General features: G+C 46.4%; 1 protein-coding gene across 1 annotated transcript; it reads left to right on the top strand.

Annotated features, from left to right (window-relative positions):
* Positions 1-4780: 4780 nt before the first annotated feature.
* Positions 4781-24012, top strand: RGCC (regulator of cell cycle; the record flags this gene model as incomplete). Its single annotated transcript, XM_080689465.1, has 6 exons — positions 4781-4973; positions 5499-5684; positions 13431-13538; positions 15540-15660; positions 23415-23580; positions 23851-24012. Exons 1-6 carry the CDS (start codon positions 4925-4927, stop codon positions 24010-24012), a joined length of 792 nt encoding a protein of 263 aa, XP_080545591.1. The 5' UTR covers positions 4781-4924.
* Positions 24013-25546: the final 1534 nt, after the last annotated feature.

Genomic DNA, 25546 nt, shown 5'->3' with positions numbered 1-25546 from the left:
TCTCACGAGGTTGTCCAGGCTGGCCCCGAACTTGCAATTTTCCTGCCTTAGCCTCCCAAGTAGTTGTGATCACAGAAGTGCACCTCCGTGTCCCTCTGGATTTTTCTGTCTTTTCACTACCTACATTCTCAGTAAATGGCTTCTACCTCATGGTGTAAAATTTTTTTTTTTTTTTTTTTTTGGTGGTACTGGGGGTGGAACCCAGAGGCTTTCTACCTCCGAGCTATACTCCCAGACCTATTTTTATATTTTATTTGGAAACAGGGTCTCACTAAGTTGCTGAGAGCCTCACTAAGTAGCTGAGGCTGGCTTCGAACCTGTGCGATCCTCCTGTCTCAGCCTCCCAAGCACGGGGATTACAAGCGTGCGCCACCACGCCTGGCTTTCGTGGTGTAAAATCTAACTCATATCTGTCTTTTGTTCAGCAGGAGGAAGCAGGTGAGGGAACCTGCAGGCTTCCCTTACAGCTGAATCCCAGAGGTTTCACAGCACGTCTCTACTTATTGTTCGAAATTGAGTCGCATTACCACTCTTAACTCAGAAAGGGCTGGAAATATATCATTTCAGGACTCTATGAGTTCACCTACTTATTAATAAACAGGAAGGAGAAATCTAATGTTAGGAAACAGCCAGAAATTTCTTCCAGAGCACCTTGAAAGGAACATCAAGTACAGGAGTCCCATCAGTGATTGGATAGAAAGAGACTTCAGGGTAAAATATCAGATATAAAAACAGAAGTTTGAAAGCTAGCAAATTTCAGTTATGCTTCTAAAAGGGGCTGAGGTGATGTGGACAGGCTGCAGAGTGAGCAGAAGGGACGGAAGGGACATGCTGGGTGCTAGAGCTTGGTGATTATACAGAGGACGTCTTAGCCTGGCCCGAGAACAGTGATGAGACAGTGCAAGGGACGCTCAGGACAAGCTCTGGAGGGATGGTCCCCAAGGCGGAGGTGACAAGATGCTGCTGCGGTCTCAATGTATTAAACCTTACCTTAAAATGTGTGCGTTGAAAGCCAGGTGTAGTGGCGCACGCTTGGAATCCGAGTACTTGGGAGGCTGACACAGGAGGATCACAGGGTCAAGGCCAGCCGCAGCTACTTAACGTGTCCCTCTGCAACTTAGTGAGACTCTATTTCAAAAAATAAGGAATAAAAAAAATAGGGCTGCTATGTGTCTCAGAGGTAGAATGCCCCTGGGCTCAATCCCCACTTCTGAAAAATAAAATTGTTTATTGAAACTTAATTGCAAATATGAGAGTATTAAGAGGCGGGGGGGCTTTTGGAGGTGGTCAGTCTTGAGGGTGAGCCCCTATGGGTGGGATCAGGGCACTTATCAGAGGACAGGGGAGGGGGTCGGGTGTTCCTTTCACCCCTCTGTCATGTGAGGAAGTGGAAGCCCTCACCAGATACCGAGCACTGCTTCCTTGATCTCAGACTCCCAGCCTCTAGAACTGTGAGAAACAGTTTCTGTTATTCATAAAATACCAGTCTGTGGTATTTTGTTATAGCAGCACAAATAGGCTAAGACATATCAATTTTGGTAAACATATGGGCCATGCATGGTGGTGCATGCCTGTAATTTCAGTACCTGGGAGGCTGAGCCAGGAAGATCACAGGTTGGAAGCCAGCCTCAGTAATTTAGTGAAACTCTTAGCAATTTAGCAAATCCAGAGGCAGACTGCCCCTGAATTAAATCCCTAGCAACACACACACACACACACACACACACACACACACACACACACAAGAGCTGGAGATGGGTATGGTAGCACACTCTTATAATTCCAGTACTTGGGAGCCTGAGACAAGAGGACCACAAGGTTGAGGCCAGTCTCAGCAATTTGGAGAGGCCCTCAGTAACTTAGTAAGACCCTGTTTTAAAATAAAAAATGAAGCCGGGCGTGGTGGCGCACGCTTGTAATCCCAGCATTCTGGAGGCTGAGACCGGAGGATCACGGTTCGCCCACAGCCTCAGCTACTTAGTGAGGCCCTCTGCAACTTAGTGAGATCCTGTTTCAAAATAAAGAGTAAGAAACAGGGCAGGGGTGTATTTGGAGGTCAAATGTCCCTGGGTTCCATCCCCAGAGCTGCAATAAATACATACATACATACATAAAAAAAAAAAAAAAATAAATAAATAAATAAATAAACGAGTCAGGCGTGGTGGTTCATGTTTGTGATCCCAGTCTTTGGAAGGCTGTGACAGGAGGATCACAGGTTTGTGGCCAGCCTCAGCTACTTAGTGAGGCCCTCTACACCTTAGTGAGATCCTGTTTTAGACTGGGAGTGTATTTAGCTCAGAGGTAGAATGCCCCTGGGTTCAAATAAATAAATAAACAAAATGAAAGTGTCTGAGGGTGTAGCTTGGAGGTAGAATGACTCTGAGCTCAACCCTTAGTTATTGCCTGTCTCTGATCCCCCCAGAAAGATAGTTTATCTTTAAAACGCATAAGAAATGCCGGGCGTGGTGGCACTCGCTTGTAATCCCAGCGCTTGGGAGGCTGAGACAGGAGGATCAAGCAGGTTCGAAGCCAGCCTCAGCTGGTTTAAGAGACCCTGTTTCCAAATAAAATATAAAATAGGTCTGGGAGTGTAGCCCGGAGGTAGAAGGCCCCTGGGTTCCATTCCCAGTACCCCCCCCCCCACACACAAATGCATAAGAAACTGTGGTTGTCCTGTTTCAAATCAAAGGCTACCTGGAGTGTTTTCCTGGAAGCAGTTCTTTCTGTGTGACCAAATGACCTTCCGAGGTTTGGTGTGTGGGTATAAGCACATTATGGTTAATTAGGTTCAGACCTGGTGAAAGATACAGCTCCCATCCCTCCTCGAGAGGGACAGGTCGCACCTGAACAGTGAAGTCACCCATCATCTCAGCAAAGGCCCTGGGACAGGAAATGGGAGCCGGATGGAAGGCTCAGGGGATAAAGGGCTTAACCTTTGCCTTTGCCTGGTCCTGGGAAGGCATCAAGATGAACCTAGAAATGGCCTCACCTGTGTGCACTACGACACGTACAAGGATGAGGACTGCAGCACTGCATGTGATAAAGATCAGATGCAATCGAGAGTGTCGGCAGAGAACTGCACTGCTCTCCATCCACGGACTTCTCACTGGCAGCTCCTTGGTCTCAGCCCCCAGACTGGCTGCTACTTACTCTGTTAGCCCGGCATGGCCAGTGGGCACCATGGGCAAGCTGAAGGGAATGAGAAAAGGGGAGAGAAGAGAGGACAGAGGAGAAAGGAGAGAGGAGAGAAAAGGATTTGCAGGGGATGGGGAAAAGAGGAAGAGAAAAATCAAATGAAAGGAGCAGGTGCCTTGTCTGTGGCTTCCAGGACCTGGCTATCTGTTCTCCCACTTCAGTCTCCTCCCAGCTGTGGATTCGCCACCTCCCTCACCTTCAGAGGGAGGGTGTGGTGAAACTGAAAGCCTCTCTGAAACCAGATGGACCTGCTGTTCTATTACTGACTAGCCGGCTCTTAGGCCTGTGCACTCTTTGTTTATCTTTTCCTTTCTTTTTTTTTTTTTTTTTTGGTTCTGGGGACTGAACCCAGGGCATCACCCCCACCCAGCCTCTTTTATTTTTTAGGCTGAAAAAGGGTCTCCCTTAGTTGCAGAGACTGGTCTAGAACCTGCAATCCTCCTGTCTCAGCCTCCCAAGTACTGGGATTATAGGAGGTCCACCACTCCTGCCTGCCTCCTCGGTGTTCTCACCTGCAGACCAGGGGAAGCAGCTGTACCTCTCAGGACTGCTGGGCGGGTTGGAACTGGTGCATGCCAAGCGCCTAGGAGGCCCTGTACCACCTGGGTAGGACGCCTCTCTTCCCTGGGAGGATGGGGACCCTCCAGGCGCTGCCCCATAGAACTTTCTGCAATGATAACTATTGAGTGCTTGAAATGGGTCTAGTGCAACTGAGGGACTGAGATCTTCATTTCAGTCCATTTTAATAGTATTTATTTCTGCTGTGCTGGAAATTGAACACAGAGCCTGGCATCGGGGGTCCTGCTAGTCAAGCGCTCTGCCACGGAGCTACAGCCCCAGACCCTTGCTTTACTTTTAAATTTACGTTTAAATAAATAGCTGTGTGGGGCAAGTGGCTACTGTAACTGGCCGGCTCGCAGTGTAGGGCGATCGCCTGGACAGACAGGAGTCCTTCTGAACCTCACGGGTTCCCAGCCCCGCTGCAAGGCGGGCGCTGAGGGAACAAGCCCGGCTGCAAGCCAGGCCCGGCTGTCTGGGGTCACAGCAAGTAAGGGCTCCTCGGACCTCTGCCCCTCAACCCTGTCCGTCCTGTCTGCCCACGTCTTGGAAGTGCTCCGAGAAGTGGAGCGGGCGCTTCCAACGCCCCCCCCCGAGCCGCCCAGGGCCGCGGGTCGCTTTACTCCTTGCAGCGAGCGGGGGAGGCACTGCACTCACTCCCGCGTCCATTTCACCCACGGGGAAACTGAGGCTCGGGCGGGAAACGGCGGCGCCCGGCTGAAGTTAAAGTTCGCTCTTCGGGCTGGGGACGCCGCGGACACTTCTTGGGGCGGGTTGTCAGGGTGCGGGGGGGGGGAGCGACGGGTAAATATTTGAAGCCGTAACCCGGGATCCGGCGACGGCTCGTCATTGCGGTTCCCGGGCGGGCGCGTGGCGGGGGCGGCGCCTGGGGACGGGGCGTCCCCGAGGTCGGCGGGGGCAGACCCGCGGCCCCGCCCCGGCCCGCCCCCGCCCGCGGCTATAAGACCGGGGGGAGGCGGGAGCGGGAGAGCGGCGCGGGCCGGGCGGGAGCACTGCGCTGCGAGCCTCGAGCGGGAGCACTGCGCAGGGAGCGCAGGGCACAGGCAGCGCCGGGCGCGCGGGAGGGAGGATCTCGGCAGCATCGCGGCAGCCCGGGCCCCCCCAGCCCCCGGCACCTCGCAGGACTCCGCGGGCCGAGCCAGCCGCCCCCATGAAGCCGCCCGCCGTGCAGCGCAGCCCCGCGGCCGCCGCCGCGACAGGTGAGCGCGGAGCCTGGGACCCCCCACCCCCCCCACTCCCGAGTCCCCGCCCGGGAGTGGGGGCCCCTGTCAGCGCGTGGGAGGCTGAGACAGGAGGGTCGCAGGTTTGAGACCAGCACTAGCAATTTAGCGAGACTTTCGGCAACCTAGTGGGACCTTGTTTCCAAACAAAATAAATTTTTTTAAAAAGGGGCTAAGGGTGGCTGGGGGTGCAGCTAGGAGGTAGGATGCTCCTGAGTTCAATTACAGTATGAAAAGGAAAAAAAAAAAAAGGAGGAAAGCCCTGATGGGGGAGGCACAGTAGAGGGCGGCGCGACCCCCTGGCCTCCCCGTCCTCCCATCCCCCGGCCGCCGCGCCCTGACTCAGTGGTGCCGCCGGCCGGGGGCTGGAGAGCGCGGCTGCGGGTCAGCGAGGTGACCTGGGCTGGAGCCGTGGAGGGGGCTGGGGCGGGGGCGGCGCGTGGCCGGCGGCCCCCGCATCCTAGGGCACCGCGAGCCCCAGCCCTGAGCCGCCTCCCGCCCCAGCCCCCGGCCTGGACCCCGCGGCCGCCGCCGACCTGGCCGCCGCGCTGTGCGAATTTGACGCGGTGCTGGCCGACTTCGCGTCCCCCTTCCACCAGCGCCACTTCCACTACGAGGAGCACCTGGAGCGCATGAAGCGCCGCAGCAGCGCCAGCGTCAGCGACAGCAGCGGCTTCAGCGACTCGGAGAGTGAGTGCGGCCCGGGCCGGGGGTGGGGCGGGGGGCAGGAGCAGGGGCCCGCGCCCTTTGCGCGGCCTGGGGAGCCAAAGGAGCCCCCTTTCTTCCCACCCCCCTCTCCAGGTTCTTTGGGTGTCTTCTCTTTGGGGGTCTCTACTACCATCCTATGAGTTAGGTGCTGTTGTTTCTATTTTTCTGATACAAGAGTAGAATTACACAGGATGCCTCCGGGGCAAGGACAGTAAGTCCTTGGGGCCCTCCGGTCTCCTGCGGGGGGGGGGGGGGGGCAGGTGTGTCACCAGCCCTGCGGACCCGGGGACCTGGTCCTGAGGCGCAGAGGCCTTTCCAGCCCCACCCCCTTCTCTTCCACTTCTCCCCCCTGTGAGCTCTAAGTTTTGAGAGTCTGTGGATCAAGTGTCACGGGGATGCTGGGCACAGGGGAGGGCATGGTACTGAAACATTTGTGAAACCAGGAAAAGATTTCATAAGCTGCTGTTCTTGGGATTTTTGAAATAACTTCTTGTACTTTCTTCTGGCCGCGAAGACTTGTTGCTCCACTGTATGTAGTTTTGAAAGAATCCCTGGCACTGCCAAGTTCAAGGACAGCCAGAGTGGAGGTGCAGTTGATTTGGTGTCCCTCTGATCAGAGCAAGCCATAGCTTTCCAGGAGAAAGGGGATGGAAGAGAGTGTGCTGCTAATTTCCCATTGAGAATTTTTGGATTTTATTGATAGTGACCCAGCTGCTTGTTCTCAGTGTCAAAGGGAAATCTTAAAAATTTGAAAACTCGTCTCAACCCCGATGGCCAAACTCAAACATGTCTCCTTTTATGGGTCATGGAGCAAGTTGTTAATTGAATACAAATTCTCCCCTCCAAGGAAAAGAAAGCCGGGGCAGCCTTTCACTCACTCCTGCTTTGTGGGGAAGAGCAGCTCCTTTCTAAGCCACAGCCTGGCTCTGCTGCAACATGGCCGGAGTGGGCCCATTCATAGCAGACTGCAAGTTCCGCTGGGTGGGATTTCAGATCTGGGATGTGTTTTTTAGGGGTCTCAGAGACAATGCACTAGCAACACATTCTTTTTTATTTAAATTAAATTTTATTTTTTTTTTGTGGTACTGGGGATGGAACCCAGGGGCCTTATACCTTCAGGCTATACTCCCAGACCTATTTTATATTTTGTTTGGAAACGGGGTCTCACTAAATACCAGCCTCCCAAGTACTGGGATTGCGAGTATGCGCCACCACGCCCGGCTCAGCAACACATTCTTAACAGTTTGGGGAGATGTTCGGGATAGAACTTGTAGTTCTTTCTTAGGCTGTATTTTGCTTCCTGCTTTTGTTGTCAGCTGTTAAGCTAACCCCTAGTTTGGTGGTTGGAGAAGTAGTGGGAAGGGTCCAAAGAAGGCCGGGATGACATTCATCCTCACTATAAATGTGTAGTCTGTTTCCCACAAGGCTAGTTAGAAATAGTCTTGGCAGGAGCTGTGTGCATCGAGATAGTCATTTCTTAAGGAAGCATAATATGTGCGTCTTAATTACTGCCAAGAACTGAGCATTGACATTGGTCCTTCTCATTTGTCCGTGTGATGCTCTTCTGTGGGAGAGGGGGAGTCTATTGACATTTAGCTTTCCAGAAGGGGAATGACCAGAATAACGATAGTAACAGAGGCTCATTTTTACCAAGTCCTTACTGTGAGTATTCTGGTATTTATTAGCTCTCACTATTAGCGATCTCTTTGCTGTTCTTTAAACGTCTTCTCTTTGGGGATCTCTACCACCATCCTATAAGTTAGGTACTGTTATTTCCACTTTTCTGGTAAAAGAGTAGAATTATATAGAATGTCTCCCTATGGCCTGACTCTGTCACCATGACGTTTGGCTAGGATGATACCCGGGTTCTCAGTGATACACTGAGGTCCCATTCATCCTGGATCATGCATCTGTCTATCAATTTTTTTTTTTTTAATGGTGGTTGTTTTTGAAGGTGTCTCTTTAAGACAGTGGCCACCTGTCAGGTTAGTGAAGCCCAGGCTGAGTCTTGCCAATGCATTGGATAATGACTGAGTCTCAGTTTTTCTAGCTGTAAAATTGAAAGGAGAGCCGGGTGTGGTGGTGCACGTAATAACCGGGCTTGGGAGGCAGAGACAGGAGGATCCCTCAGGTTCCAAAGCCAGCCTTGCTGGCTTAAGAGACATTGTTTCCAAATAAAAATATAAAATAGGTCTGGGAGTGTAGCTCAGAGGTAGAAGGGTTCCATCCCCAGTAACACACACACACACACACACACACACACACACACACACACACACACTTGAAAGGAGGCTATTTAACAGTGTTATTAGAAACATCCATAATTTTGTAATAAGGAAGAAAATATTTTTCCTGTTTATTGCTTTAATAAAACTTCGAGATATAGCCTGGCATAGACCAGACTATATCACCTAGATGAGTTTGTTGAAGCCTGTGTCTTGCATGCAAATGCTCTGCCTGCAGTGGTAAACCAGTATTACCTTGGTTTTCTCTCTACCTTTACAGCTCTACCTCTCTAAAGGTGCAACAAAAGTATAAAGTAGATCAAAACAGCATTCCTGTTGTTTGAAGAGCACTTCTTTTTCTCATTAAAAAATAAGTTTATGTTGCTTTCATCCAAAGGAGAAAAATAGGCATTCCTTCTTCCACCCAAAGAAGCAGGTTACTTAGGAGAGAAGAATGGACCCTGTAAGACTTGAAAAGGACCAAAATAATAATTGCAGATTAACTTCACCTTAGGGATGGGATTCAAATGGTAATTGAAAGCAGGGAGTGGTGGTGCAGGCTAGTAATCCCAGCATTTGGGAGGCTGAGACTGGAGAATCATAGTTCAAGGACAGCCTCAGCTACTTAGTGAAGCCCTTTGCAATTCAGTGAGACTCTGTTTCAAAGTAAAGAATAAAAAATAGGGCTGGGGTGTATGTAGCGCAGAGGTAGAATGTCCCTGGGTTCCATCCCCAGTACTGAAAAACAACAACAAAAAACAACAACAACAACAACAAAAAACCCCAAAAGATAATTGATTCAAATAGAGTTATTCCCTTTATGTAGATTTGCATTCCAACATGTAACATCAGGCACTTTATTTATTTATTTATTTCGTTATTTTTTGCGGGTGTGGGGATGGAACCCAGAGGCATTCGACCTATGAGCTACACCCCCTGCCCAATTTTTTATTCTTTATTTTGAAACAGGGTCTCACTGAGTTGCGGAGGGCCTCACTAAGTAGCTGAGGCTGTCTACGAACCGTGATCCTCCTGTTTCAGCCTCCCGAATGCTGGGATTACAAGCATGTGCCAGCACGGCTGGCTTTATTTATTTATTTATTTATTTAATCTTTAGTACTGAAGGTTGACCCCAGAGACAATGTGCCTCTAAGCTACATCCTCACTCCTATTTTTATTTTTTATTTTGAAACAAGTTTTCACTAAGTTGCTGAGGTTGGCCTTGAGCCTGAGATCCTCCTGTCTTAGTCTCCCAAGTACTAGGATTACACAGATGTGAGCCACCATGCCTGCCCCCCCACCCCACCCCCACCCCCGGCCACAGTATTTTTAAAACTATGAAAGTACAGCCTGATTTCTCGGCTTATGTTTAATGAAATTTTCCCTCATTATAATTCGCATTTTAAACAGTGTGTTAACTTATGATTCTACTGGTTGACTTCAGAAGAAGTTTATAGTATTAGCTTAAACTTTAAAAGGTAGCATGAACTTATGTCTTTGATGTTTTGGGGTCTCACAGATGTTTTTCCTTGGAGGGTGAATGTTTTGCTACTTAAGAGGAAAGGTCGGTGGTCAACTGTGTATGCTGGGGATATTCTGATATTGTAGATCATTTTGGGAAATGAGGAACTGGCTTCTTTAGCATGAGCAAAACTTACTACATCTGCCTACCTTTGCCTAGGCTATTCTGGTCTGGCCCAGGGAGAGGGGACGGGAATGACCGGTAGCATATCGGTGGTTGACATGGATTTAGGAGCCACTGATATAGACCCTGCACTTACTACCCATGGGAGGCTGAGGCTGGCTAGGAGCTGTCAGAATGCCCTGGCACTGTGCTGGGAATTTGGGGTTAGTGACAGGTTTAACTCCGATGCCTCAAAAGTATTTAGGACAGCAGTTCCAGAAGGGGAGCTGGAGCCAAGGTGCAGAAACTGAGAATGGGTGTTACTGTGTCCCACTCTAGTGAGGCTGTCAAAATTTAGATTTTGAAGAGAAGAATCCTCTCCTCACCCCCATCCCAGCCATTTCTTGTGGGAACAGGGAAACAGATCCAAGGCTTGCTTTTTCTCAGTTAATTACTATAGTTTGCTTGCTGTAAACGTGTGGGATTGTTCTATATTTACAGGAGCTCTGGGCAAGGTTTACTGTCTGTGGTTTTACTTTCCTCTGGAGTAGCACATGTCAGTACTAACCCTAAATTACCTTTCTCCCACTCCCTCCCCCAGCTACAAAAACATATCTACCTTTGAACAAGCCTCTTTTTGCCGTGGAGTTACTCAAGCCCGTTGGCACACTTAAAGTTAGATGGTCGTGTGTTTAATATAGTCTTATTTCTTTTGATGTTGTGTTAGAAACACAGTTCCAGAATGTGAGGGACCCAGTGCACAAAACGGACCTGGCAGAAGTGTTCCCAGTGAGGACTGAAATGCTTTGAGATAGGCTTTAGAGCTGATTGAAGTGGATGTCATGTGGCCCCGAGATATCCAGCCTTGCCACCTGCTGAGGTTCCCGAGCCCTCACAAGCCCCTGTTAACAGCAGCGCCTGCTCCCCGGGTGGGGCACTAGCACATGGCTACGCTATCACACCCTCACACATTGCGGTCATTTTATCCGACTCGCAGGCTGCTATTTTACAAGGAGTAGAGCTCCCGGGAACAGGAATCCAGGCCTTGCTTACCTTTTAATGTGCCACAATACCAGCTGTGCAAGTCGGTCTACTGTTCTTCATAAAAGTCCGCAGAAAGAAATTTTACTGGGGAGAGGGTAAGAGAAGTCCAGAGAATTTAGCCCAGATGGTGTCAAGAACACGGAATCGTGGTGTGATGAAAAGCTGCTGAGGTGTGAGCTTGTGTGTGTGTGTGTGTGTGTGTGTGTGTGTGTGTGTTAAGAGTAGGGAAAGGGAAAGTGAGCAGATGCTGTGCTGACGTGCCACTGTGTGTATGTTTATATAGAGATACTGCAACTAGTGTTTTTTCTCTTTTTCTCCCTCGTGCGGCAGTTGGCATGAGTTCAGTAACAAAAGAGGCAACTTGTGACCACCGGTATAGTTTGGCTTGCCACTGAATTTATCGGTCAAGTAGAAGTCAGGCTGTGTGTATATTATGTGTGTCTGAGAAAAGGACTTGGATCAAGGCCTTTAGCATCTGGACCAGGCTGTAAAGGACCGGAAGTGGACTGGGCCGTCCTCTAAGACTATGGCTCCTTCTCAGGAGCCGCCCCAAGCACCTGAGTTGCCTGAGCTTTTCCTGAATCTTCACTGGATGCTGTTTTTTTTCTACCCCACAATGGCTTTTTTCATGTCAAGACTGTTCCTTCCTCAGAAGCTTATTACGGTTTGGTCTACTTGTCAGGAAGGCAAACAGATTCAGGTGTCTTCCCCCTATCTCCAAACATGAGTATATGTGGATATAACTCGCTGGAGGGCTGGGGCTGACAGTCAGGGGAAGGGCCTGTGTTGCATGTGAGGTGGGGTGGAATGAGATGTGCTGTTGAAGCTGGCTTCCAGGCGCCAGCTGTGTTGGGAGATAGCGACCAGAGGGGTGGCCCTGGGTACTTGGAGCCAGGGATGCTTGGAGCTGGAACGCTGGACAAGGGACGGGGTAATGCTCTTGATGTTTTTCAGAGCCAAGGCTAATGTGCCCAGGGCCTTGTATGCCCACCTCTGCTTGGTGGCCTGTCTCTCTGGCACTCTGTGGTTTTCTTTCTTATCTCGTCTCCCCATAAGTTTCTCAGGCTACATTTGTGGCGACTTCCTGTGCAGGGGACTCCTCTACCTGAGGCTCTGCTGACAACCCATGCAGAGGGCTTCCCCAGACAAATTTGGAGAGTATGTATCAGTGGCCAGAGAAGAGGAGCAAGGGGGCCATGGAAAAGTGTCCCATTGTTAAGTGCACTTGAGAAATAGGACCAGACTGGTTTGTTTATCAAGAGTTGTCTCAGGAACAAAGAAAGTGGGAATGACGGAAGATGTTAGGCGTTTCTAAAACTCAGTTGATCACTCAGCACTTCTTTTCAAAGGACTAGCATTCTGAGGAGTATATTTGGGGGAAAATGTAGGTACAGGGTTGGGGGTTTTGGATCTCAGAATATGTTTATCACCAAAGCCCTGAAAAACTATTGTGGTCCCTAGTTAGGGAGTCTGGGTCACACCTCCTGACGTGAGGGTTGGTCACAAGGATCTTCTGGGCATATTTGGAAAGTGGACTAGAAGGTATGTAGACCAGGAAGAGGGGGGCAAGATGGCAGCTGGGGTGCCTGGCGGGGGGAAGGCAGGAAGAGCAGGGTGCCTGGGAAGGTGTAGAGGCCTGATAGGGATGAATCCGAACTCTCTCAGGACCAGAAACCTCTTTCTGAAACATGATTCTTTTCATACTGGGCAAATCTTTGGTAAGTTAGGCAAGTTTGTTTTTAGTGAAGGGAACCAACACAAGATGTTTTTGCCTCCTCCTGGGTCGCAGGGACTTGGCTTTGGGGAGGAGCTGAGTGGCCAGTCCCTTGTTTTTCAGCAGCCCTTGCTTACCTGAGAAGGCTTTCCTTCCAGAGCTTATCTCTGCTACACCTTGGCTGGCTTCGTGTTCTGCTTTAACCCGAAAGCTGTTCCATTGCGACCTCGGTGGCCACATCCTGCTTCCTGCCTGCTCTGCCTTCCAGCCCTTTGACGTGGCCGCTCTTTCTCTGCCGCCACCTGCAGCTGGGCTGGCTGTGGGCTGGTTTCCTCCTGCTCCTCCGCAGGACTCAGAGAAACATTCTTCAGAGCCAGGAGGGACTTTAAGGGTTAGCTCACCTTTCTAGTTTAGTGAGTGGTAAACTGAGGCCCAGAGATACTGTCTCGCTCAAGGGCACTTGAGTACTTGGCAACTGAGCTGCACTTCTACAGCCTTGCCCTGCTTCTGGGACCTTGTCTTGCTCTGGACTTGGGGGATATGGGAATAGAAGGAGCCATGAAAGCCCTTGCATCTGTAACAGATGGGCCACCGGGAGCAGAAATCTTATTGTTGATTCTAGCTTGTCCCGAGTGCAGGATCTTGGCAAAATCCATGCTAAACGCTCTCTCATGAACAGAGAGGGAGGACTGATTATGAAGGCATAGGGTCCAACTGTGAGTATGTAGTTTAGGGGGTTCCAGGGCAGAGGGGCATTTTTCATGGAAGATGATTCCATATTTCTAACATCCCAACCCTCCCCCACCTCCATCAGCCAAGCACTGGCTTGCTGTGCCTGATACCTGGTCAGTAGGCGCCTGTGTGCTGGCAGAAGTTTGGTTGCAGAGATCCCATGACACTGTTTTTAAGGAAGCAAGGGCCTCTGGTGTGGTTAACTGTAGACAGGATCCCGTTTACAGATGCTTTGGGGCATAAGCCTGAAGTCTAGAAGTCCACTTGTTTTCTTTACTGTGGCTTTGCAATCTTTCCTCTTTGAGATAAACAGGTAGTAGTCTTTACAGATTGATGAGCCTACCATTTAGTGAGCGCTATTTCAAATGAATATGTTTCCTTCCTGAAAGGTGCAGATTCGCTTTATAGGAGCAGCTTCAGCTTCAGCGATGAGAAACTGAATTCTCCCACGGATTCTACGCCAGCTCTGCTCTCTCCCTCCGTCAGTCCTCGGAAACGTAAGCTCATGAGGTGGGGCGTGGGATGTCCTGCTTTCTTATTCCCTTCCCCTTCGCAACCCCTTCTCTCTTTTCCTTCTCCCCAGCCAGTCGTTTTCAAACATGCAAAGCAAACAGATAACATTAATCCCTTAGCACAGCAGAGTGAATTAGAATTTATGGTTCCCCTGGATTTTGACCCGTGTGAGGACAGAATCGCGTCATTTGGAGTAGGAAACCTGCGTCCACAGGGAGAAGGACTGCTTGTGGAATCTAGGCTGTTCTCTCTCATGCGGTGTGAATTAAGACTGTACCAAATGAGAGTGCTTCTCACAAGTCTCTTCCCAGACTAGCTGGTTTTCAAGTTGAAAACTCGGCAGTTTGGTTTTGCAGAAAGGTGGATTCTTTCGACTGCATTAACTATTTAACCAGTGCTTTCACATGGCAAATTTAGCAATTAAGTGGTATTATCATTATGAGACAAAGAATGCTCTAATATGATTCAAAATAGCAGCCCCAGCCTGTCTACCATGCTATTAATAGAGCTAAGAAGTTTTTAAGGATGCGTGAACAGTTTCTTATTTTTTGGAATTGGCAAAGTGTCTCCAGCAAGAGAGCTGAATGTTCTGTTATATTGGACCGGTGCCCTTTTGAAAACAAAAGAAGTTTTCTTCTCCCCCCTTTCCCACCCCCAAGGAAAGTTATACTTGCTGAACATAGTTGCAGAATGCACTAAAAATGGGACATATTTAAAAAGAAATATGAAGATTTCATCATTTTCTCAATCTGGCATTAAGACAGGACTTCTCTCTTTTTTGAAAGAGGTATTTTTAAATTCTCTTCTCAATACCGCAATGTTAGGAGCCACTGGAGACTCGGCCATTATTCAGACTGTAATAGATCTGTGGAACTCAGAGACCAGGCAGTCTAGAAAATAGCTTCAGTAGTGCCCAGATTTGCTACCTGATCCTCTAGAGGTAGGAATTAAAGAGGGAAAAAGAGCCCCTAGTGGCACTTTGACTTGAAAAGCGAGGAACAATGAGGCATTTGTAGCTAGTATGGAGTGAATCGTAAAAATATCCAGTAATGCATTTCAGGGAAGGCGTGAGTGATAAACCACAGGAAAAGTAAAATATACAGAAAAATTATACATCTCAGGCCAGAGAGAGAGAAAAGAATCCTAGATAAGGACTCAGTACCTTGTGCTGACACTTAGAGTAGGGCTGCCCGGGACCCAGCAGACTCCTGTTGCCTTCTCTCTACCACTGATGGGGAACAGTAGTAGCAGTTTTTCATTTATTTCATGCTGGAACATCTCTGAGGGCCACAGCATTGCCATGGGTGTAAGCAAAAAGGCTTCAGAAGACGAGAGCAGAAGGAATTGCAGAACCTGGGGATCCATTCTGCACAGCGCCATGTTTAATGAATATTTTTGACAGATCACTCATATTTTACGCAATCTAAAAATCAAACATTTAGCCGGGCGTGGTGGCACATGCTTGTAATCCCAGCATTTGGGAAGCTGGAACAGGAGGATCCCAGTTCGAGGCCAGCCTCAGCTACTTAGGCCCTTTGCAACTCAGTGAGACCGTGTTTCAAAATAAAAAATAATAAAAAATAGGGCTGGGGGTATAGCTTGGAGGTAGAATGCCCGTGTTCCATCCCCAGTACTGCAAAAAAAAAAAAAAAAAAAAAAAAAAAATTAAACGTTTTATTTCTCCTCACTTTTCCCCAAATTTAGATTCTTTCTCCAGCTTGGGAGGAGGTGGGGTGGGGTGGGGTGGTGGGAGAGGGATGAAATGAACTAAGAACGATTGAGGCTAGTCTTTAGGACCAGCTTCTGAGTTTACTGTAAGAAACCCCCATAGCAGACACCCAGGGCTGGTTCAAGTCATGCTTGAATGGATCTCAGAAGACAGATAGATGTAAAATAGGAATCCCATTCCATAATCCTGGAGAGCTCCACACAGCACCATCAGCTGTCTTTGGTATGGAAACTGAACTCTTTCTCCTGTTTTGCAGCCAAATTAGGAGACACAAAAGAGCTAGAAGACTTTATTGCTGATCTTGACAGAACATTAGCAAGTGAGTACCTGCCTCATATTAAAAATATCAAAAGGAAAATGGCCCCACCTCTGATAAAGTGCTGTAATGCTTACCAGCTTGCCTGGGGGCTGGAAGTTACATCAGAAGGCTTCTTTAGTTTTGGAAATAGGACCCTAGTGGCTTGGTAAGAAATTCTGAGGATAAGCCTGCATTAAAGTAAACCAAATTCCTCTCTAAACTGTGGGGACAGGTCACCAGCAAACAATGGTATTTTGTTTGGGAAATGGAGAGTGAACAAGATGGGAGCTTTCCCATCGAGGTGGCTTGCCAGGTTTCTTAGAGAAGAAATGAGCTGTTGACCCCACCAAGCATTACCCCAGCAATCCAAAGGCTTCTGTCTCAGGGCACAGGGTCATTTTCCCAGGTTTGACCCAGGGGCTTGGTGCCTCTGCCTTCTAAAAGTTAGGTGCTAAAGAGAGAATTATTGAGGCGATACATACTAATAACCAAATGACCTGAATTAGGGATATAATTATTGTTTCCTATTTGGGAATTACACTAAATGTAACCCAATTCATGTGATCTAAAGTGTTGGAAACTGAAGATGTTACATCATAACTGCAGTGGGGGGGGGTGTCTAGAAGAGGAAAGGACCCTTACAACCTATCCACATACCTTACTTCAAAAGGGCGAGAGTCAGGAGGATCAATTCAAGTCTCCAGGATGGAAGTTTGTCCTCGTTCCTTAATTTTTTAGTGAAAGATTTAATTTCCTTTTTCTTTTCTTGTGTGTGTGTGTGTGTGTGTGTGTGTGTGTGTGTGTGTGTGTGTGCATTTGTGTATGTGTGTGTGTATGTGTTTTACTGGGGATTGAACCTAGGGGCATTCTACCTTTGAGCTACACCTTCAGCCCTATTTTATTTTCTAATTTTGAAACAAGGTCCCACTAAGTGCTAAGTTGCTGGGGCTGCCCTCGATCCTGCAATTATTTCTGTCTCCGCCCCTCAAGTACTGAGGTTACAAGTGTGTACCACCATGCTTGGCCCAAAGAGCTCATTTTCTATAAGAACTATTTTATGCTATATAAAGAGTTTACTCTGCTAAATAGCCAAGTACACTCCGAAAAAATCAGACCCAAAATGGCCATTTAAAAATAACTCTGTTTTAGCCGGGCGTGGTGGTGCACGCTTGTAATCCCAGCATTTGGGAGGCTGAGACCAGAGGATCGCGGTTCGCGGACAGCCTCAGCTACTTAGTGAGGTCCTCTGCAACTCAGTGAGACCTGGTTCCAAAAAAAAAAAAAATAGGGTAGGGGGTATAGCTTGGAGGTCGAATGCCCCTGGGTTCCAGCCCCAGCCCCACAAACAAAACAAAACAAAACCTCTGTTTTAACACTCTTTCAGAAAGATCAAATATCAGATAAAGAGTCTTCATACCATGTCTATTTACTTGATGATTTTATTGCCCTTCTTCTTACTTGCTGTGCCATCCCACAACAGAAGACCTAGGCCTGTTTTGACAGAGGTTATTCTAATTGCAACCCAATTTGTATTAGACCTATGTAACAAGCCTGTCTGCTTCATGGAAATTACAGTGGGATGCTCAGTCATCCCAGTTAATCAGACACATTACGTGGGAAGCCTGCCATTAAGTGGTGTTTGGGTGCACAGCTGAAACCATGCGATGTGGCTGAGCACAGGAATTGAGATTCTCTGTGAGTGGCTAACCTTCCTATCTCCTGTTTACAGGTATGTGAAACAAGGGGTTTTGGTGTTCTTCTATTAAAAGAGAGAAGCTTCAGAAAGCTCGGAGGACCTAGCAAAATCAGCTACTAGAATCTGCTGCCAGAGGGGACAGAGATGACCAGTCACCTACAACCAGGCCATTCTCAGGCACACCTTAAAATTAGCCTTTGGGCTCATCTCTGGGCAGTTTAGTGAAACTGACTTTGTTTACCTGCCTGCAGTGTATTAGAGCAGATAATCTCTGCTCACATTGTATTTTTCTTTTAAAGCATAGCTTTCCTGTAATTTAAAGTGCTTTTATGAAAATATTTGTAATTAATTATATATAGTTGGAAATAGCAATATGCTCTCCCTATTATAATATATTTTTGTATACAAATAAAATTTGAACTGGAATCTGTATTTTGTAAGTTTTTTTTCTTTGTCTCTCTCCATGTATTTGCATTCACTAAGGCTCCAGAGGGAACACCAAGCCCTCTGGGTGCTGGGTGCTGGGGACTGAACTAGACTAGAGTGTGACATATTCACAAAGTTTTCCTCTGAGCTTGTGCACTGCATTAGAGGGCCATGCTGTCAAATGGGACTGGGAAACTAATTTGAGGCTTGTGGCTTTGATGGAAGTTAGGTTCCTTTTCTATCTCTACCATCCTGGACTGTGTCTTTGAATTCAGGGAAATAGCAGTTGTCCTCCAAATCTAGCCCTTAATAGGAGGGAAAGTTGGGGCAGCTGGAGGACTTAAAATGGATGGCGCTTTTAGATCTGTGCGCTAAGGAAGAGTCATTGGCGCTGGCTTGATGCCATTGATGTCCAGGCAGCTTCAGAGGGGCCAAATTTAGGGCCTCTGTAGGGGGTCTCTGCAGATAGAAACTGATGACATGTAGCTCCATTTATCTTTGGAGGGCTGAGGAGAGGCATAAGAACAGGAAAGTTTATCATTTTTTTTAACTTATGCCTTTTAATCTTAGAATCTTCTCTGAAATAACCAGGCTTTGCTTTCACAATCAGGATAAAGTCAGTTAAAAACTCTAAACCTCTAGCCAGGCGTGGTGGTGCACGCTTGTAATCCCAGTACTTAAGAGGCTGAGACAGGAGGATTTCAGGTTCACGGCCAGCCGCAGCTACTTAGTGAGGCCTTCGGCGACTTAGCGAGACCCTGTTTCAAAATAAATAATAAAAAAAATAGGGCTGGAAGTGCAGCTCAAAGTTAGAATGTCCCTGTGTTCAATCCCCAGTACTGCCGAAAAAAAAAAACACCCCAAAACGCTAAACATCTAAGCCGTAACTACACTCAAGTGCTGCATAATGATCTTTCTGTGTTTCTGTGGATAACAAACTTTGTATATTCGATGGTGGTCCCATAAGACTTCGAGGCAGATGTTGGGGGGAGATTACACCACTTCGTGAAGTCACAGCCATCGTAATGTCATAGGGGAGCATGTCTGTTGTTTGTGGAGATGCTAGTGTAAACAAACCTGTGCTGCCAGTCATAAAAAAGTTATGCACAGTATATGATCCTTGAGGACAACAATAAACAACTTTTACTGGTTCATACCTTTGCGGCCCTATGCATTTTATCGTTGTTTTAGAGTGTACTCCTACTTGTAAACAGTTTACTGTAAACCAGTATGCTGTGTGATGCGGGCAGCAGCCTCAAACATCTTGTGTTTATTGTGTCTCTTGATAGCACCTAGATTTCACTGAATGACCGACCTAGGCCGTCCAAGTCTGTGTGGATGACTCTATGATGTTTGTACAACGACAAAATCGCCTAACTGCATTTCTCAGAACATTTTCCTTTTATTAAGCAACAGATAATTGTACTTATAATTGTATATTTGTATTTCCAAAGCTAACTATTAGATGTGATCTGATTTTAGGGCATTGGGAAAATAAATTTTGTTTTTAGTTTTCTCTTTTCCACAAGCTTCTGGGAAAGCTTTTGGTTGAATGCAAATATTTTTTTTAATTGAGATGTAATTCACATACCATAAAAATTTAGTGGCTTTTAGTATATTCAAAAATATCGCAAACATCGCTACTATTTAATTCTCTGTCTGTATGGATTTGTCTATTCTGGATATTTCATATAAATGGAATCATACAATATGTGGTGTTTTGTGTCTGACTTCTACTTAACATATTTTCAAGGTTATTATTTTTTTCTTGGTACTGGGGATTGAACTCGGGCATTCTATCTCTGAGTTACAGACCCAGCCCTGTTTTATCTCCATTTTGAAACAGGGTCTCACTACTTGCTGAGGTTGTCCTCAAACCTGTGATCCTTCTGTCTTAGCCTCACAAGTATTGGGATTACAAACGTGCACCACTATCTCCTGGCTTAAAGTATTTTTAAGGTTTATCCATATTGTAGCATGAATCAGTACTTCATCCCTTTCAGTGGCTGAATAATTTTCACTGTATGGGTATACCACATTTTGTTCATACATTCATTGGTTAACAGACATTTGAGTTGTTTCCACTTTTTGGCTAATGAAGTCTACTGTTATGAATATCCATGGGCAAACATATGTGTGCAAGTTTTCATTTCTCTTGAGCGTATAACTAGGAATGGAGTTTCTGGGTCATATGTTAACTCTATGTTTAACTTTTTGAGAAGTTAACAAACTTTTTCAAGGCAGTTGTACCCTTTGACATTTCCACCAGGATTGTATTAAGTCCCAACTTCCCCACATCCTCATCAACACTTGTAATTGTCTCTCTTTTTGAACATAGCTGTCTACTGAGTGTGGAGTGGTATCTCATTCTAGTTTTGTTACTCACCATATGTGTTACTCAGCTTAGGTCAGCTGTTGTGACCAAAATACCTAGCAAGAACAACCTAGAAGAGAAAAGTTTATTTTGGCTCGTGATTCAGAGGTCTCAGTCCATGGCTGGTTGGCTCCATTGCTCTGGTTCTGAAATGAGGCAGAAGCATCATGGCAGAAAGATATGGCAGAGGAAGGTGGCTTAGCTCATGGCGGCCCAGAAGAGGAGAGAGAGAAAGACAGAGACAGAGAGAGGAGAAGAAGAAGAAGAAGAAGAAGAAGAAGAAGAAGAAGAAGAAGAAGGAGGAGGAGGAGGAGGAGGAGGAGGAGGAGGAGGAGGAGATGAAGAAGAAGAAGAAGAAGAAGAAGAAGAAGAAGAAGAAGAAGAAGAAGAAGAAGAAGAGGAGGAGGAGGAGGAGGAGGAGGAGGAGGAGGAGGAGGAGGACAGGAATAAGAGGAAAAGAGAGTAGAGGAGGAGAGAGGAGAAGAGAGGAGGAGAGAGGAGAAGGTAGGGAGAAAAAGGGGCCTGGAGGGTTAGACCCTTTCAGGGTATACCCCCAGTATCTACTTCCTCCAATGGAGTCCCATCTCCCATTAGTCCATTTAGCCATCAATGGATACCAAAAGTCAGAGCCTTCATAACCCAATCTTTGCCTAAAAATATTACCTCTGAACCTTGCTGCATCAGACAGAGACCATGATTTCAACACAAGACTCTGGAGGACATTCCAGATTCACACCATAACAATATAACTAAAGAGTTCTTCTCATGTACTTATTGGCCTTTAGGATAGCTCTTTGGAGAAATGTCTATTTGAATCTTTTATTGGCTTTTAACACTGGGCCAAGCTCTCTTTTAGAGATATAATTTGCAATCTTCCCCTCTATTTTGTGAGTTTTTTATTCATTTTTTTTTGTCCTTTGAAACATAAAAGTCTTAAGTTTTGATGAAATCCAGTGTATTTTTTCTTTTGTTGCTTTTGTTTTTGGTGTCTTATCTAAGAAGTCTTTGTCTAAGATCACAAAGAGTTACCCATATGCTTTCTTTTAAGAGGTTAATTGTTTTAGCTTTTATACGTAGGTTGGCGATGTACTTTGAGGTAATTTTTCTAGGAATCCAACTTTATTCTTCTGCTTGTCAACATATAGTTGTCATAAAATAGCTCTATTTGTTGAAAAGTCTATTTTCATTTATTCTTTAAAAAAATATTTTTTTGTGGTACTGAGGATTGAACCTAGGGACGTTTATCTCTGAGCTACACCCCATCCCTATTTTTATTCTTCATTTGGAAACAGAGTCTCACTAAGTTGTGGAGAGCCTCACTAAGTAGCTGCGGCTGGTCATGAACCTGTGATCCTCCTGTCTCAGCCTCCCAAATACTGTGATTACAAGTGTATGTCACCACTCCTGGCTTCATTTATTCTTAAGTAACATATTCTACCATCCTTTTTTGATTGACAAATTTGATATTTTATACTGAGTTATGTTAATAATATTGTCCTGCCTAAGGATAAGTGTCCAAATGTACATTGAGCTTTGTCCAGACAAATAGCAGTTATAATTTTTATATTTACAGTCAGTTTTCTTCACGTGTTTCTGATAGTATTCTATTAGGATCAAGGAAGTGACACCTAAGGAGCCAAGAGTGTGGCAAATAATGTGAAAAAAGGAGGACTTCATCATTTAGATTGCACTTCTGATACTTAAATATAGCAGAGTAATTCAAGTCACACTGGTTTCTAAAATTCATAAAATATTAAGTATTCTAATACAAAAACAGACATCTGTTAAGATTTTTATAAAAGTTTTTTATCAGTATAATAAAAGATAAAGACTATACTTTACAATGTTTTTAAAGAGAAATACATGCACTGAGATTTTATCACATGTAAATGTGTGTAATAAATTGAATTATGCAGTTGAGTAAAATACAGATAATAACAATAATTAAAATAATTATAATTAAACCAACAGATAATTACTAATAATGTGTTAATAGAGAAATATTTGGCTTCTACACCTTGTTTTTTAAAAATCTCATTTTAATGGTAGTTTTTAAAAATTTTTAACTTACCATAAAGATTATGAGAGATTGATCTTTCTATAATTTAGTACATGATAGATAAACAACATCACTAGTTAATCAGGTATTGGAGGACATCTAGTCATCTTTGTCATGGTATATTGAAGGCCTTGAAAATTTCTGTAGCTAATAGACCTAGGGCATACATACATACATTTATATATATATATATATATATATATATATATATATATATATATATATATATATATAATATTTCTTTTGCTATTGCTCGGAAACTCATGAGTAATCCAGAGCACACTGGTGTTCTTGGAACATGCTGTAGAAACACCATGACAGGTATCCTTGCTCAGAGCGCGCGGCGGGGGTGGTGGTGGTGTCTATCGCACCCCATCTCCTCTGAGACCTGAGTGTGGAGAGGATGGCCCTTAGAAACTGATTGGTACAGCCGGGCGTGGTGGCGCGCGCTTGTAATCCCCGCGCTTGGGAGGCTGAGACAGGAGGTTCGAAGCCAGCCTCAGCTACTTAGTGAGGCTCTCAGCAACTTAGTGAGACCCTGTTTCCAAATAAAATACAAAATGGGTCTGGGAATGTAGCCCGGAGGTAGAAAGCCTCTGGGTTCCACCCCCAGTATCACAAAAAGAAAGAAAGAAAGAAAGAAAGAAACTGATTGGTACCTGGAGAATATCAGCCAGCAGGCTTTTCTGAACAAGATAGGATATTATGCAGGCAAAACTGGTGTGTTTCTGAGTAGGAATGCTCTGCTCTAACTTCTGAGAGGAACAGCTAAACAAAATATATTGAGTAAGAGGATATAGTGCCAGCCTAAATATTCAGTCACCAGGCAGCCTCTGGAACAGGGCAGAGGAACACAAGGACACCTGTTCCCTGGGAATCACGAGATGCTACACCACGTCTGCGCCAGGGCTGAGAAGGCACATCTGAGCTGAGGGGCCACACGTGTGCTGGTTGGTCTACTGGCAATCAGTCGGGTGGGGACATTGAGGAAGCATCTCCACGGAACTATCCCTCTGGGTGGGGACAGGCAAGAGGGAGAAAGTATGGGCCTTCATGCCAGCCTAGGTTAAGATCTTAGCTCAGCCACATAGTAGGTGGGTGACCTTGGGCAAGATTCACAATCTCTTAGCAGCGTGGCTTCCTCATTTGCAAAATGGAGGTGTGTGGTCCTTGTCTCCTAGAGTCATTGCAAAAATAAAATAAAGAATACAACAAGTGTCTGCCACTGCTTCTTCCTCTTCATGAGGCAAAGTTGAGCGTCACCTACTCTGATTGTAGAGGGTCATTCCAACCCCATGGCTCCTTGTCTAGTAAGAGAAAGCAGCAGTTCTGGTCTGATGGGACCAGAGGGAGCGAGGAACACTGGACAGAGTGCCAGGAGACAGGCCTCAAGCCCAGCCCCGCTGACCCACCCCGACCCCCGCTGGCCTCGGATTCCTCCAGTGTAAGTACAAGACTGGGGCCAAGTACCCCCAGTCTATTCAGCTGGTGCACTTTGGCCCCTCTTGAAAACTTGCCCCTCTTCTTTAAAAAGCAAATGAGATCTTTTTTTTTGGGGGGGGGGGTTGTGTTTCTTCCACACTCACATCCAAAATGTTTTCCTGTGTTAATTTATTTGGCTAAGAAGCTCTGTGGTGAGCGACACCAAACAGGAAATGACTGTCATAGCAGCTGTCTGCAAGTTTTGTTTTTTTTAAGGTTTTCTCCTGCCCAGCGCACCTTCTCTGTACGGCTCAGTATGAAGTACAGGCTAAGTGGAAGGGGAAAAGGAAGCACATTTTTAGATGGGAACATTTTCCTTCAAGTTCAAAGTTTACTGAAGGTTAAGAATATGACTATCCACGCGGCAATATCAGGTGCCTTCTTCCCACCCTAGGGCCTTTGCACGCTCAGATTGCCCTCTCTGCTGTTTTTCTAGTTAATTCTGGTTCTTTGGTATGAACTCAAGCATCACTGCTTCCCTTTCCCAGGTCTGACTGGCTCATTGGTGCTATGTTTGTGTAGAACTTTCCTTAAATGCATGCATCTTGGCTTGCAATGAAATGTTCATTAGCGTGAGTTTTTAGTTAATGTCTCCTTGGCTTCTTGCGACTGCTCGGCAAGGGCAGGGACCTTCTCTGGCTCCGCTAGCCACCATATCCCCAGTGACTACCATGGAGCAGGCACACGTAAACGTTCAGCCCGTGTCTACAGAATGAATGAGTGGATGCCTACCTCTCCCACAGTCTGGCAGCCCAGGCACGACACAGTGTCTGGGGCAGCTTGTTGGCCTGGTCCTCTTCCTCGCGGGGATCTGTACCTCCCTCTTCTCCAGGGCCTTTTCCTCATCCTACCTCAGCATATGGGAAATTGATTCAGGCCCAACACTGGTGCTGGGGCCCACAGCAATCCCCTCTGGTAACTTATAACCTCATGGGGAGGAAGGGACCTCAGAGAGACTTTTTCTTTTTTTTTTTTTTTTTTTTGATACTGGGAATTGAATCCAGAGGTTATCTACCTCAGAGGCACACCCCCAGTCCTTTTTAATTTTTTTTTTTTGAAGCAGGGTCTCACTAGGTTGTTAAGAGTATTGCTAAGCCAGGTGTAGTGGCGCACACTTGTGATCCAGTACTTGGAGGCTGAAACAGGAGGATCAAGGTTTCTCAGTCAGCGTCAGCTACTTAGTGAGGACCTCCACAACTTAGTGAGACCCTGTTTCAAAATAAAGAATAAAAAACAGGGCTGGGGGTGTAGCTCAGAGGTAAAATGCCTTTGGGTTCTATTCCCAGTACTACAAAAAAAAAAAAAAAAAGAAAAAAGAAAAGAGTATTGCTAAGTTACAGATGGTTTTAAACCTGTCATCCTCCTGTCTCAGCCTCCCAGGTACTGGGATTAAAGGTATGCACTACCATGCCTAGCTTCTGAGAGACTTTTGAAGGCCAAAAGGAATGAATTCCTAATGGTAGAATTTCAGGCACTCTGAGTGGCAGTGGGGAAAAAGGCCAGCCTTGCTCCTAACACAGTTTCAATACCTGTCCTCAAACTCTGACTCTATAGACAGCAAAATCTTTGGAGCCCCATTGGAAACGAGTATTGTATTATAGCACCGTGTGTATGTGTGTGTGTGTCTGTGTGCGTGTGCCTGTCTGCCATGTTCAAGTGTGCACAAGCATACCTGTGTGCGTATTATGCCCTAAAAGGAGCAGGAGGCCAAGACATAGACCCTGACTTGAAAGGCCTTCAGGAGAAGTCAGGGTCCTGAGGATCTGGCGCTGGGCAGCTCACCAGACTTGCGTGCAAATATGGTAACAGTCCAGTCTGCCTCCCGGGCTGGCCCTGCCCTCCCTCTCTAGGCTTGCCTTGGCTCGTCAATGTTACGGAACAGGTTCCCATTCCTAGCTGGGGTTTCACGCATCACATGGGAAAGGCCC

Source organism: Muscardinus avellanarius (genome assembly GCF_963383645.1).
Source record: "Muscardinus avellanarius genome assembly, chromosome: 2".
In the NCBI taxonomy this organism is placed as follows: Eukaryota; Metazoa; Chordata; class Mammalia; order Rodentia; family Gliridae; genus Muscardinus; species Muscardinus avellanarius.
Note: the sequence above shows the minus strand (reverse complement) of the source record. Positions and strands in the feature narration are given on the sequence as shown.